This window comes from Pongo pygmaeus, chromosome 7, assembly GCF_028885625.2.
Source record: "Pongo pygmaeus isolate AG05252 chromosome 7, NHGRI_mPonPyg2-v2.0_pri, whole genome shotgun sequence".
In the NCBI taxonomy this organism is placed as follows: Eukaryota; Metazoa; Chordata; class Mammalia; order Primates; family Hominidae; genus Pongo; species Pongo pygmaeus.
In genome coordinates this window covers 2,911,193-2,927,635 of record NC_072380.2, presented here as the reverse complement: position 1 = coordinate 2,927,635, position 16,443 = coordinate 2,911,193, and the positions used below count along the sequence as shown (strand labels likewise).

At 36.9% G+C, this 16,443-nt stretch overlaps 1 protein-coding gene across 1 annotated transcript in view; it reads left to right on the top strand.

Moving 5' to 3' along the window:
• The window catches only part of CSMD1 (CUB and Sushi multiple domains 1), a 2,090,911-nt gene extending 2,075,670 nt beyond the window's left edge, over nucleotides 1-15,241 (top strand). Inside the window, exons 67-70 of the mRNA XM_054498773.1 lie at nucleotides 281-393; nucleotides 1,236-1,323; nucleotides 7,919-8,051; nucleotides 11,871-15,241. Coding sequence (XP_054354748.1) covers nucleotides 281-393; nucleotides 1,236-1,323; nucleotides 7,919-8,051; nucleotides 11,871-12,030 — 494 coding nt within the window. The 3' untranslated portion in view covers nucleotides 12,031-15,241. The remainder of the gene's footprint in view (nucleotides 1-280; nucleotides 394-1,235; nucleotides 1,324-7,918; nucleotides 8,052-11,870) is intronic.
• Nucleotides 15,242-16,443: the final 1,202 nt, after the last annotated feature.

Here is a 16,443-nt window from a genome sequence, read left to right as displayed (position 1 = left end):
AGATCAAATATGTTATTTTTTATTCTTTCTGTGGAATAAGGATACTGAACTTAGTGGAGTGGATTATACCTATTCAAGATAGACAAGGATTTAAGAAGTGATTTTCAGGGGAAAATAGAAGCTCCTAAGCTAAAATTCACAAATAAAAATACAATTTCTGTTTGAGTTTTCTATTATCTATGATATTATCATCTCCATACCACATCCCACATCAAATGGATTAAAGGGCTGAATTCCTAACTTTCTCCAAGGTAAGCCTGACCTGCTGATCTTTTCACAGGCATTTACAAGAAGGAGGAGGCCCACTTACTCCTGAAAGCTTTTCAAATTAAAGGTCCGGCAGATATTTTTGTAAGCAAGTTTGAAAATGACAACTGGGGACTAGATGGTTATGTAAGTACATGTGTAAGGTCTGTGACAAAGCACAGGCTTTCTAATCATCTCTGTGCAGACACAAGGGCTACGGATTGGAGGCTTCTGAGTAAAGCTGTCTTGTGTCTGCCCCTTGAAAACTCAGCTGCCCCTCTTCTTGACAGAGTGGCCATTTTATTCCTTCATTTTATAAGGGAAGAAACCAGGTCTAAGAAGTAAGCAATAAATTGGCCATCCTTAAAGAGGTGGTTACTGTTGAGGACAGAACAAGAACTGAAATCCAGGGTCTATGGTGTTACTGCTACGTTATATCATGAGTGGTGCCATCAGAAATTTTCCAAGACCACTTGATAACCACGCTGCTCGTTCTAAAAGAAATCATTCCCAGATAAATAGAAAGATTTAAGACATCCCACTTAACACCGTTCTTTGCAAGTTAACCATTTGTTTGTGTTCTAATTCACTATCTGACTTAAGGGTAGACAGCCATACATGATGTACCCTGCCCAATAGCTGGGACACAAAGTGAGTTTTACATAATGTAGATTATTTCTTAATTCATATGTTTGTCTTCCCTTAGAAAGTGCAGTTAACGTATGGATATATTGTAAAATTTACTATCATTTTCGAGATCAAAATGAGATTGTGAGCATTTGCATACGTTAGTTAAAGTTCACTTCTGTGTTGGTTTCTGATCTTTAACTATAAATGTGTCACCAAAAGGCGTGGCAAAAATAAAACATTTAACCAGTAGTATCTAAATATGAGATATAACAGTTATATTAAAAGAGATATTAAAAGAGGATATTATTCATCCCTTCGTATACCTTTTTATTTCTTTTCTTTTCTTTCCTATGTGTCAGGTATCATCTGGACTTGAAAGAGGAGGATTTACTTTTCAAGGTGACATTCATGGAAAAGACTTTGGAAAATTTAAGCTAGAAAGGCAAGGTAAGTTGCACTTAGGATATTTTTTAAAGCAAATATCAGTTTGGCTTTCCAATGGTTTTTCTAAGAAGAAATGGAAAAGACGACTCTAAAAGAAACCTAAACAAAAATAATGAGAGAGACTAACATATTTTACAGCTGAATGAAAAAAATTATTTTGAATAGCAAAATAGACAAACACAAAGCCGGAAATAATGCAATAAATATGCCAGACATAATATCTTCACTATATCAAGAGCTATTAAAAATAAGGGAGAAAAAGATGAAAATCAAAGTATAAGCAAAGTATATTACCCAAAGAAAACTAAGAGTTCTTAAAAGTAAAAAAAAAAAGTAAGAGTAATTAAAAGTGGCCAACAAACATATAAAAAGATCTTCGGAAATATACATATATATATTTATATAGTAACAAAGATGATTATTTTTAGTTATTAGAATGACAAAGTTTTAAAAATTGGTTTGGGGTTGATAGCAGGAAAAGAGCCTCATGTTTAATTTTGATGGATGTATGGGTAGATACAATTGGTCAGTACTTTGTTCATCCAACAATTCTCTGTCTAGAATTTTTAATCAGGCAAATGTGTAAATTGTTTTCTGCATATTCAGGCATGTCCAAAGCAGGATTGTTTTAGTAGTGGAAGTTAGAAATAACCTCTGCATGTTGTCCATCTATCCTAAAATAATTGCTTCAATGAGTGTTTTTATGTAACAAATTATACTACCTACGAAACAATTATTATTCAGTATATTTATTTAAAGAAATGAGGACTATATATTGATGTGGAAAGAGGTTTGACTTATAAATGAGAAAAAGCTTATTCTACTTAGACAGGTAAGTCCTCCTTCCTTCTTTATAGCTTTCTGTACTATTTGATTTTTGCCTTAGTGATTAAAGGAGGAACGTATGTGGAAACAATCATCAGATCTGAATGTTACCTCATCTGCTTCCTATTTTTGTCATATAGGATGAGTCACAATATTGTTGAGCCTATTTCTCCATCTTAAAGCTCAGTATAGAAGTTCCCAAGGTTGTTATGAGATTGAGAGGCCATGTAAGCATTGCTTTGTGCATGCTACAGCTCTTTTTGCACAAAAGTCGTTATAATTGTTGTAACCCACAAATAAAAGGAATTGCATTTTTGTAATAACCTTGGCACCATATTTCTCCTACTTGTAGAATACTATTCATAAATTATTATTATAAAGAAGAATATTACCATATAGGCTTTGATACCAGAGCCACCTTTTGGAGGAATGTGAGTGTACAATTTTGTAATGATTACCACTGATGAACTTATTTTGTAAGACTTTTTTCAAAGTGCTGAATATAAAAAAAAGTCCACTGGCCTGTAGAAAAGCAAAAAAAAAAGGATAATTAATCATAAAATACTTTACTTCCACTATTCAACCCACAGTTTTATTAAATAGAAGAGCATTATAATGTTGGCAGTGGCTGAGATTATATGTTAAATTGGGTTATATTATTTTGAGGTAATGAAATAGAATAAATGCATTAGACCAACACTAATGATGGGTAATGTTTTTTCTCTTGCTCTAAGCCAAATCCTGGAGTTATTTCTCCTCCTTTCTCTCTGTAGCACATGTTCTAGTAATTTTGTTGAAGGACACCCCAGTGAGCTGTACAAGATGCTGTGTAGATGTCTAAGTTGACTGATCCAATGAACTTGACCTGAACTATCAGTTTGCTATTACACATTTTCTTTGCATTACCCTGTTTCTTTTTAATCTAACAAAATAACAGCTTGGTTTAACAAGGAATTTTTATTCTCTTGTGATGATGAGCTTATTGTCAGGAAAAACAGTTTACTTTACGAAATAATTTGACTCATAAGTAAGTCCCCCCTTCAACTAATTAGAAAAGTTTGTGTTTAAGTAATTCTGCAACAGCAACCATTCATTTAAGAATGATGGCAAGCATCTATTTTTATGGATAAAAATAACCTCCTAATTTTCTCTACTCAGTAGATAAACCAGAAAACGTGATTGTCGTTAAGTGAATACTAAAATAAAATTAACTTGAAAGACAACTTTAATGCAAAAACTTGCGTAAGAAACTCAACAATAAATTAGTTTCCCCATTAAGATTGAATGACTGAACCCTAACATACACACAAAGAACGAGAGAAAATACATAAAATTATGTACCTGATAAGTGACTTGTATCCAGAATGTACAAAGAACTCTTATGGCTCAATAATACAGAGGCAAATAACCTAAATAAGAAATTGACAAAAGATTTGAATAGATATGTCTCTAAAGACAAGCAAATGGCAATAAGCCCATGAAAAGATGTTGATTATAATCATTATCAGGGAAATGCAAATCAAAACCACACTGGGATACCCCTTCACGTCCACAAGGATGGCTGTGATCTAAAAGTCAAATAGCAAAGGGTGGCAAGGAGGCGGAGAAACTGGAACTGTCGTAGTTTGCTGGGGAAATGTGAAATGACACAGCTGCTCTGGAAAACACTCTGGTAGTTCATCAAATAGTTGTTACTGTAAGCTCCAGCAATTCCATTCCTACATGGGTAGCCAAAAGAACTGAAAAATATGTCACACAAAACTTGTACATGAATGCTTAGAGCAGCATTATTTGTAATAACCCAAATGTAGATACAACCAAAATGTCTATCAATGGATGAATGAATAAACAATATGTAATACAGCCATACAATGGAATATTAGTCAGCACTGAAGAAGAATAAAGTATTGATGAATGCTACAACATGGATGGACCTTGAAAACATCATGCTAAGTGAAGGAAGCCAGATAAAAAAAGGCCAAATAGTCTATGAATCCATTACAGGAAATGTCCATAACAGGCAAATCCAAAGAGATGGGACACTGATTAGTGGTTGCCTAGGGCTGAAGGTTGGGATGAAGGTGGAGGAAGAATAAAGCTAAGAGATACTGAGATTCTTTTGGAGGGACACCAATCTTCTAAGTGAGACTACGGTGGTGATTGCACCACCCTATGAATATACTGAGAAAGCCTTGGATTGTGTGTTCAGCTTAAGTGGATGAATTATATAGGACAGTCATGCATCGCATAATGACATTTTGGTCAACAAAAGATCACATATACACCAGTGACCCCATAAGATTATAAAGAAGCTGAAAAATTCCTAACACCTGGTGACACCACAGCTGCCATAATGTCATAGTGCACGGCGTTACTCATGTAGGAGCCACTGGCTGTACCTATAGCCTAGATGTGCAGTAGGCAACACCATCTAGGTGTGTGAGTGCACTCTGATGCTCACACAGCCGCAAAATTGCCTCACGAAGCATTTCTCAGAATGTATCCCCAACATGAAGTGTTGCGTGACAGGATGTGCATTTGTTTCAATAATGCTTTTTAGAAAATTGAATGACCTAGCTTATCACATGTGCAAAGATGCTCACCCTCCTTCTTCAGTAAAGAAATGTAAATTTATAAATACCTAAACACTGTGTTTGATTTATCATTGTAGTAGCAGCAGCAACAGTTGTAGTTGCAACAGCCATGGAACCAATAATAACTGTGGAAGGAAGGCGATAAGAGAGGAGGAGGGAAAGGGAAAAACAAGGAGAGGGAGGAGAAGGGAAAGGAGGGTAGCAGAGGGATCGCACACAGCTGTCTATGTGTTATTGTGAAGACCCTCATGGGATAATGATTGAATGAAATTGCAGTGCCTCTTTAGAGAGCAATTAGGAAGGATGTAGCAACACTAAAAGGTACAAATTCTGTTTGTCAATAATTCTACTTCTTAAGATTTGTCCTATATAATGTAGACTCCTGCTAATGTGTAGATATAGGCAAAAGATTTCATTGCAGCATTATAGAAGTACTAGAAACACCCTAAATGTCCCTGGACAGTAGACTGGCTAAATAAATGTTGTTATATCTAATCAGTAGAATACTACACACCTTAAAAAATTAAATCTGATTCATATATGCCAATGGAAGAGCCCCAAAAATATACTGTTAAGGTTAAAAAGCCACATATGCAAAATGCAAATAATATTACCAATTATAAAAATAAAAAAGAGAAATAATCACACATATTAAGAGTACATTGTTGGAAGGACAATTTTTAAAACCCTCAACTATAAGGAGGAACTGCCTTGTACGGCAAGGAATGATTATTTTAATTTTCCTTTATATTATTTGTTTTCATATCCCTTTATGCCATTTTAATTAACACAATGTGTGTATATTAACCTTCAAATTATTAAAACAAGGGCAAGTAACTGAAATTAACTAGGAGCTGCAGACATATAATAATCTCATAGTAAGTTTGGTTATGTAATTCACAAACACCTTCTTATGTGTTGTTCTTTGTTTTCATGTGAGGTGTCTTGTGACATGTAGATTTTCCAGCATTTTATTATTTGGAATTTTGTTATCTATTATGGATAAAAGTAAGTAGCTTTGTTTTCAGATAAAAGAAAGTAACTGTGGTTAATGTAAGTAGAATACACATTTATAAGAATGAGACAGATACTCCCAGAATTACAGAAACTTGAAGATCAATGTATGTCAACATAATGGAAACTTAAAGATATTTGGGTGCTGAAATGCTATACAGACAAAACTTTTTTTTTTAATTTCGCAAATATATATTGAGCACATACTGTGTTCTAGGTTTTATTGCAGGTTCTGAGGAGTCAAAAGGAAAGCTAACCAAACCAAACCAAACAAAACAAAACAAAAACCCTGGCTTCAGGAAACTTATATTTTTGTGACTATGAGTCCCTGTGAACATTCCCTCTGTGACAGGCATTGTTGTAAGCACTCGAGATGTACTAACATATGATTTTCACAACCAACCCATGAAGTTGGTGCCATCTGAGTAGGGCACCACTGCTCTCTGTTGGACAGGGCTCTAGAACCCCTTCAGCCACGGAACAAATTTTAAACCATCTCAGAATGTTTTGCATCCCTCGCTTCCAATACAGTGCCTGGGGTGGGAACACCCGATTGGCTTCACTCACTGCACGTCCGTAACCTGGGTGCTCAGATTGCAAGAGAGTGAGTGTCTGGCATCTTCCTTTTGCATGATGATGGGATAGATGTCAAAAAGATAAGTAGTTGTAAAAAGCCAACATTATTCCAAAATATGTTCCTATTGGGTGTTAATATTGTAGGCAGTCATAATCCTGCATCTATTGAAGCAAATGGCAAATAATGTCATTTGAAAGTTTTTATATGAAAATTAAAGAATGTTGATACAAATAGTGATTTAAAGATTTTTAATATTTGATTGATTTTTTGCATTTTTGGTTTATGAAACAATAAATACAGCAATATCTCTTTGAATTTGACATTCTATAAATTCTGGAAATACGAAAACCAGATCAGCTTCTTCTCAACAATTCTTCTATATTGAGATGACGCCAATCATCTCAATTCATTGCACACCTGCATTAAGTGACTCCATGCAATTAGGCCAAATCCATCTCAAAATTGTATTTTATTAGTACACTCTTCAGGAACTTATTTCCTCCTTTGGCAACAGTTGCTTAATAAAGGTTTGTGGATTTGAATTTTTAATGCTTTCCTCTCAGTGCCATGCAATGAGACACTCCATAGTCATGGATGATTCTATCACCATCATGATACTTGAAGTATTTACATTTGCCTTCCTTTCTAATGGATAAAAGGTATATTTTAGGCCAGGTGTGGTGGCTTAAGCCTGTAATCCCAGCGCTTTTCGAGGCCGAGGCAGGTGGATCATTTGAAGTCAGGAGTTCAAGACTAGCCTGGTCAACATGGTGAAACCCCCATCTCTACTAAAAATACAAAAAATAGCGAGGCATGGTGGCAGGCACCTGTCATCCTACTACTCGGGAGGCTGAGGCAGGAGAATCACTAGAACCTGGGAGGCAGAGGTTGCAATGAGCTGAGATCACTCCACTGCACTCCAGCCTGGGCAACAGGGTGAGACTCTCTCTCTCAAAAAAAAAAAAAGAAAAATTAATTAATTTAAAAAGTTACATTTTAGCATTATTTTGTGTCTTCATGGAAACTTGCATTGTGACATTGAACTATAATTTTTTTGAGTATTTCTAAACTCTGCCGTGAATTTCAGAATCTACCTAAAATAAAGACAGATGACACCATCCTATTCACATATGAAGAATGCAATGCCATTTTTATGGATAACCAGGATATTTACATAATTTCAATGACATATTTTGCCGAGTCTGGCCTTAAGACCTGAAAAAACAGCAAATATTATTGACCTCTGAATACAGAAAAAAATATATAAATGGTTTCAGTTAGTTTTGTGAAAATACCCATAACTATAAACGAAAGTCAGGATGTATACTGACCCTTTTGCCTTTCTCACATTTTAAATGTTGAGACTCTTTCATAATATTCTCCATTGTTAGTAGGAAATAGTCAGTTTTTTGTCTTTGTCATTAAGTGGATATTAAAAATCTTTAGAAAAGAATATCAGTTGGTTTCCTGTGAAATGGCAACTCCGTCTGCTTCTTGTAGAGTTCATATCCATTTATAAAATTTATCATATGTATTTCTTTAAGCAGAGTACAGTAACAACAAATTAAATATTTCCTTTATCTTCCAGATCCTTTAAACCCAGATCAAGACTCTTCGAATCATTACCACGGCACCAGCAGTGGCTCTGTGGCGGCTGCCATTCTGGTTCCTTTCTTTGCTCTAATTTTATCAGGGTTTGCATTTTACCTCTACAAACACAGGTACTACAGAAGCACCATCTGTTTGAGAATGTTGTGAGTGTAAACTATGGGTTTAAGTAATGGGCATGCTCTCGTGCTCACATGCACATGTATTTTATATTACTATGCAATGTTCTTTTTTTTTTTTAAATCAACTTATATTTTGAGTTCCGGGGTACATCCGGGGTACACGTGCAGGATGTGCAGGTTTGTTACCTAGGTAAACGTAAGCCAGGGTGGTCTGCTGCACAGATCAACCCATCACTCAGGTATTAAGCCCAGCACCCATCAGCTGTTCTTCTTGATGCTCTCCCTCCCCCCAACCCCCCACACGCCCCAATGTGTGTTGTCCCCCCAGTGTGTCCATGTGTTCTCATCGTTCTTGATGCTCTCCCTCCCTCCAGCCCCCCGCAGGCCCCAGTGTGTGTTGTCCCCCCAATGTGTCCATGTGTTCTCATCGTTCAGCTCCCACTTAATGAGTGAGAGCAATGCTCTTTCTTATACTAACAATGCTTATTTGTCAAGACTTTTTGTTGTCTTTTCTGTTGTTTTCTGCCCTACTTTTTAAGCAGAATACATCTAAGAAATAACAGAATAAATGACTGAGTTGAGAAATAATATGTTTTTTTCTTTCATGTTAAATTGAAAGATGAAATAAAGGATTCTATCTCTACATTCAGGCTCCATGGCCAGCCATGAGAACCTTTAGAAGGTATTTCAACCTTCCAGCAAAAGGTTGAACAGAATGTTCTCTATGGCCACTTTCAGCTCTGTGAATCTGTGATTGATAAATGTTTCATTGATTTCTTTCTTCAACCAATACAAATTTAGCTCTTTATATGTAGTAAGCAATATAGATGTTCCATCTCTTGAAAAAGTGTTCTGAATACCCATCAATTTGCAAAACTCTGCTAACTGTAAAATGTCAAAACTTGGGGACAAACAACTTTAGTGAACTAGATCCTTTCCTTGGGATTAATATGGATGCCAGAAAAAAATTATTATTTTGGAGGAACTATAAACTCCTTGTACATTTTTTCCATATATGGATAATACATTACCTGGAGGAATCTGGAAATGCCAAACTCTAAAATACTATTTGAAATGATAGCATTAACTACAAATAATAAGAAATAAATTATGATCCCCTGAAATAAAATTACATAGGTTAAATAAATATCAGTACATAATACAGATATTTCACTTAATTCTGGTTAAAACAGAAAAACTGTCATGATACTATTTTTTAAAAACTCATGAAATAGCCTCTTTAAATATTTGCTTTCTTATATTCGCTTTTGAAATACACAATAGAGAGAATGTTGCTTCAAAGGTGTATTAGCTGCTTGTGCCTATGTCTTCAGTTCCCTATGGCTGGTAATGTTCTTTCTTTAAGAATATGACTCAATGAAAAACATTTCAGATGATATTTACAGAATTAAAGATTGGCACATCTGTGTTAATTTTTTGGAAGAAAAAATACCCAATACACACAAGTCTGATGAGCCTTATCCTTGAATTTCTGCTCAGGACCAGTTTAAAATTTGGTAAATGTAGAAAGATATGCCACTACCTTATCCAATAAGATGCCATAATTGGATGAGCTTCTCTTCTTAAAGGGATATGCACAAAAATGTATCTTCTTTCACAGGTTCCTCTGGGTCATATAATATCCTTATAGAGACAAATATGTAGGAACTTATAATTCCTACAAATTTATTTTTGCTTTTGATTGGCATCCACATTAACCCCACGGAAAAGGTCTAGTCCATTAAAGCTGTTTTCCCTCAACTTGCCTGCAAAGATGCAAACCTTCATGTAAGTCTGGGATTGTCTTGTCCTTTAAAAAGATAATCCCACATAATTATTTATGCATATTTATACATAAATATAACTTCTGATTATATCTTAACTTTAAGACAATGTAGCATTGGGGGCTATATTCAACATACACACCAGTTTTAGTCGTTAAACCTTAGAAACTTCCCTGTCAATGTTGAGTAGTTGGGTGTCTCCATGAAGGCAGTGCCTTGGAAAGAGACCTCAGATTACAGAGCCAGATATAAGGGAGACAGCACTTATTTTTATGTAAACTTGATGCCTCCTCTGGGTCAGTGGGGAATCTGTCGTCATCACAACTGGACTCCCTCCCTTCCTAACACTTCACCAAGACCAAGACGCTGCCCTGCATGTTGAATATGAAGGAAGCTCTTCCCTCTCACAGCTCTCAAGAGGACAGCTGTGAGGCCACTGTGACTTCTCAGTCTGTTGGGTCTTTTAGTTCTCTACTTGTGTGCCACAGGAGCGAGGGATGGTGGAATTTTTGCAGAAGCAAGGAAGCCCAGGGCTCAGTTGCCAGCAGCACATCAATCCATTTTCTTCAAGTTCTCACCACCTGGTCAGGAAAGCACCAAGCCTGTAGCACTCTCTACACTGGCTTCTCAGGCTCTACAGAGATAAATATTTCTTAATGAGATGGCTCTGCATTCCTCCAGAAAAACCCTGTTTCTGCTCATTTCTGAGTCTGTTGCTTGCATGTGGGGAGTTGCTTCCTCAGAGCCCAAGGTCCTGACAGCCCTCTGCCGGGTGCAGCTGCACACCTGCACGTCAGCATCCAGCTGCAGCCAGTTCCACTCTGGGATTGCATTTCCCTAGGCATGAAGGGACTGTGGCAACTTGTGATCTGGACGATTGAGTGAACATTTTAGCCAGGTCTTCACTTCATTGACAAGGGGCTGGATTTGTTTGCTAACGATCACTGCTGGCGCATTTTCCAAGCACAATGTCATGGACCTCTCCCACTCCAAGGGCAGTTACAAACTGCTGTTCTGCCGTTTTCTCAGAGCCATGTGCTATTTACTTCTCTTTTTCTTAATGAGCATATGTAACCTAAGGAAATCTAGTAAATGGCTCGGCAGAAGTTTCTTGACACCCAATGTCAAATGATGTTTTTGTAAGCATGCTTATGTACATTAAATTTCTGTTTTTGCCACATGGCACATTTTTCTTATCTGATTTCTTCTGGAATAAGGAAAGAATAAAAGGAGCCAGAGCAGACCAGACATGATTCTGTCTTTTCAGTCTGAAAATCCTCTAATTCTCTAATCATAGATTGTATGTAGGGGTTGTCTTTTAACCAGAAAATGTGACAATAGTTTAATAATGAGTATAGTTCCTTTTTTGTAAACAGATTCATTTTTAACTCAACAGAGACAAAATAAAAAATAACTTTTTGTGAATATTAGTAACGACAGTGAACTAAAAGCTTAAACTTGAAATTTAGTTTAATCATACCACGCTAAAGGCTAGGCATATGCCCACAACCTTATTTTACAGAGCAGTAGAACGTTTCGTGACTTAACCAAGGCTGTATAACTTATCAGTGATAAATAGACATCCAAAACAAAGCCAATCAGATTCAGCCTTTGGGACCTTCCCAATTTCCCTGGGGCATTTGTAGGAAGCATAAATAAATCTTTGATCCCAGTTACCCAGGAGGCTGAGGTGGGAGGATCGCCTGAGCCCAAGAGGTCAAGGCTGAAATGAGTGGTGGTCGTGCCACTGCACACCAGCCTGGGCAACAGAGTGAGACCCTGTCTCAAAAAAAAAATTTATTTAATTTTTGAAATCGATTCACTTTTTAAAACCCATTTTATACTCCCAATCACCAATTTAAGCAAATAAACTGACAGGTGTGCAGATGTGCATGCCTTCCTTCTTTGCAAACGTCCTGGCTGTACTACTCCCTGCTCTGTAGACGTTGTCTCCTGCACACAGTCCCAGCTGCTAAATCTCCAAATGAAACCAGGATTCTAATGATTTGTTTTCTGTTTTCCTTAGAACGAGACCAAAAGTTCAATACAATGGCTATGCTGGGCATGAAAACAGCAATGGACAAGCATCGTTTGAAAACCCCATGTATGATACAAACTTAAAACCCACAGAAGCCAAGGCTGTGAGGTTTGACACAACTCTGAACACAGTCTGTACAGTGGTATAGCCCTCAGTGCCCCAACAGGACTGATTCATAGCCATACCTCTGATGGACAAGCAGTGATTCCTTTGGTGCCATATACCACTCTCCCTTCCACTCTGGCTTTACTGCAGCGATCTTCAACCTTGTCTACTGGCATACGTGCAGCGGGGATCTCTACTCAAATGTGTCAGAGTCTTCTGCGGATCAAACTACACGTGCATTTTCATTCCTAAAGTGGGTTCTAAATGCCTGGCTGCCTCTGTTTGAAATCAAGGCACACTCCAGGAAGACTGCCACGTCGCGCCAACACGTCATACTCAATGCCTCAGACTTTCATATTTCTGTGTTGCTGGGATGCCTTTCAATGCAATCTTCTGGGCTCGTGGATATGTCCTTCGGGTGTGGTGACAAAATGGTAGCACCACAATATGTGTTCTCTTGTGTTGTTTTTCCTTTTTAAACCTCCATGAACATGAATACTCTGAAAAACATAAAAAGCTTTCTGGAAGAAGACACCTTTCTGATAGAGGCTCACACCTACAAATGCTTCACTCTGTCCTTCCGAGACCTGACAAGCTTTGAGGACCTCACAGCTCCCCTGTGTGTTCATCTCTAGGGATGTTTGCAAATTCCCAGTCAGCTGTTCTGTCGCAGAATGTTTAATGCACAATTTTTTGCACTAGTGTGTTATGAATGACTAAGGTTCTGATAAAAAAAATAAATTATTTACACAGGGTTTATACACACTATCCATTGTATATAAGCATTCTTTCGTATTATCAAGCTAAACTTTCCACCATCAGCTTAGTTGGAGTGTTAGGGAAAAGTATTCCTAGATATGGCACAGATTTTAAAAGGAAATACAGTATTGAAGAGATTTATTTTATTATTGCGTCAATTAGCTCCATTTATGTGTTGAATTCATTGAAGAGGTCCAATGAGAAAAAAACAGAAGCCTCCTTATTTCCCAGGTTTTCCTCCTTTAGTACCATCCTCATCCAATTACTGTCTCTTTGATACTACTTAATAGCAGGGGGTTTGCAGAAATTTCTGTTTGCCATGTAAAACTGTGAATAGTAATTTATTTTAGATAGTCAATGAACTTGTGGGTTTTAGCTCACAATGCAGCCTTCCCTTTTGCAGTGTTTTGTTTTTTTTTTTATCTTTTACTGTGCCATCAATCTTTGATATTGCATTGAAAGACAATATACCACAGTAGCACCTTGAACTCAGTGAAAATTGTTCAGGATCAAAATACTAAGTGTTCTTTTAGAGGGAAGGAAAAAGTACACACACTCTTCTCTCACAATGATATATTTTATACATTCATTTGTTATTTGTTTCATGCTTTATAATTCCAGATGGAAAGGTAATTTCAGTGACTTTTCACGTTTAAATTCCATTATAGGTAAATGATAAGTTATGATACAAATAAAATCTATAAGATCCCCAGGGTGAATAAAAATCAAAACATGAAGTAGAAGATGTGACCATGAGGATGTTTATCTAACAAATTCAAAGTGAAAATCATGTTTATTTTTACTTACACTTGTTTGATAAAAATATTTTTGAAATGATAATACTTATTTTATTATTTGATATTTCAGTACCTATCCAATTGTGGCAAATTTTCTCTGTTTCACATTTTAGATTGGCATTGGTAATAGAAATGTCAGAATGTTCCAATTGGCCTTCACGTTGTCGGCGTGAACACATTCACACCTAGCTTTAAGACTGATTTATCTGTTGGTCTACTGAAGGTTTCCATGTAGGACTTCAAATGTGAAAAAGGAAAAGCAGTCAGGAAAATGGGGCATTCTTTGGAGAGTCACGTGTTTTGATTTGGACATTTCCGTAGAGCTCGGCTCCCAGTGTTGTGTTCCTCGGTGGAAAGGGTCTCTGCTGTTTGGGGACTCACTGGCCTCTCCTAGGGACTCCTTTGTCTTGTGAACCCCACGCTGTTGGATTCTGTATCATTACGCTGAATTCTCTGCACAGTTTTCCCTGGCCAACCTGCCCACATCCTTGGAGATTTGCTTTGCCAATGGGAAGCCTTACATTGCTGTTTCACAGTAGACGGGACGAGGTCAGCGGGAGTCGTGCTCCTAACACACACATTGAACGAAACAAAGAAGATGATTGAAAGTGTGAGGAGGCTCGTGTGCAAGGGAGAACAGGGTTACTATACATATTAGTGTATATATATACATACATATATATATATTGTACATATCTAAGTTTGAGTCATTCAAACTAGGTGCAAAATGCTGACTTCAGAGTCTGAATTAATGTCTCTGTTCCCACATCCCTGACCTGCTCCCTGGTCAACGATGCTATGAAATCCTGAAATCACAGGACATACATACATACAAGAAACCACATATCAAATTAGATATGATTTTCCTTTGTGTGCAAAGTCAAACTGTCCTAGGGTTGCCAGTTTGAAGCATGTTACTTAAATGAAAAAAAAAATCAGTGAAATCCTCTTGTGAGAATTCTGCCTAGTTTCTTCCTAGGGTTGTGCGCAGTGTTGAACGGAGTCTCCGCAACGTGTTGGAGGATCTCATTTTAGGGCAGTCAGGAGCTGTGCTTGCTGAGTTAGGTCTAGAAGACTGTTCCCTGAAGGCAACGGGAACACGCGTGAGGGACGCGACCACACGCTAACACAGGACACGTGCTTCAGAGCTGTTTAAAACTGCTGCTTGTTTTACACACACATCTTGCCTTTTTTCAGGCTAGCTGCAATAATTTTTTTCTTCTGTAAAATATTTTGTAAACAACAACAAAAAGCTATTATAAAAAGGGGGTAAAAAAAAAGAACGCTGGCATTATGATCAGGAAAACCCATTGTCATCGCCGACCCTCCCTCCCGTCCCACCACACGCTGCTGTCACGATGTAGGTGCGAAAGACCTTTTTGTACAGAGATATATTTTTTATGAAGAATTTGTAAAATTATTAAATATGCTGTAATTTTTTGATTAATGTAGGTACATTGTTAAAAAAATAAATGTTTTTACAATACAGAACTGTAATTTTCCCAATAATGTAAAATGTACCATCTCTAGCTGATTTTCAGTTCCAATCCTATTACACATGTATTAATATTAAAGTGGCCTGTTAAAATGAACAGTATCTTTTTTTGTCAAAAAAATTATAAAGAGGGTGTAATATAGCCTGTGCAATGCCACCAATCTTTAAAGCAAATCAGAGTTCTAATTAAATATTTAATTTTAGATTTCTATTTTTGTGTGTGAATTTATTTTCACTTTAATATGCGCACCTGAGTCCCTTACAGGGGAGGGAAAGAGTGGGAGTCTTCATAATGAGCCTTTATGGTATTCAAAATGAAGCTCTGTATTTTTCCCATGACATTCACATCATCATCATGATTAATCAATAGCACATTTAGCAGGAACCATGAGACACAGAATAGTAACGTTGAAGCTGACAGATTTCTTGATGGTTCGCATTAAAAACGGTGAGAACACTTGGTTTCCGCCAAACCAAAACCTATTTTTTTTATGATTTCTTTTCAATTTGGGAGCTCTGTTTGTAAACGTTCATCACACTAAAAAAATGACATGAAAGACAATTATAGACCTACTTAACAGAGCATTCCAAATATCACATTTAAAGAAGGCTCAAAAAAATCAAACCGCTTTTTAAATTCAGAACCAGCGGTCCCCCGTTCATTTCTGGGCTGAGAGAAAACACAATGCTTTACAAGTCCCTGATGGCCCATCACACTGAATGTCTTGCAATTCAACAGAATGATACACTAATTTCTCTGAGAGTCAACTTATTACAAAATGAAAAACAACCAATAATTTTTTTAAAATAGCCCTACGGTGGCTTCGCAGTGACCAAGTATTGATGTCCAACTTGCAATCTGAGTCTTCCTGGCCAGCAACTGCATTTAGGTGCCATTTATTGAGGAAATACCAAGTGCGAGAGACACTGCACTTTGTGACTCGCAGACGTTGCAAAACCCCACAATCCAACCAAGTGGGTTTTACCACTTTCATAATTTAGATGAAGAAGCAGAAAGTTAAATAAATTAGTTGATTTACCCAACGACACACAGATAGGCCGAGCTGATATTACAGGTCAGGTTTCTCTTGTTTCAACTTTCTTATTTTTCAAGAAACCATCACATTATGAAATGCATCCAATATTCCCTTTCTTATCCAATTTTTTTTCTGAATTTTTCCGTCGTTCTACCTGTGAATCTTCTTTTGCTTCATTGAGTAAATAATTACCAAAGCTAAGAATTCAAAGGGAAATAATTACTAATTTCCACATTCCACAGAATGCTCATACATAATACACCCTCGTGAGTTATTAACACATTGAGTCGAAGCTTTCTGGGGCAACAAGAAAGTAGTGATCCCACATTGTGTTCCACACTATGGTTCTTTAAAATAATAAATAAAAT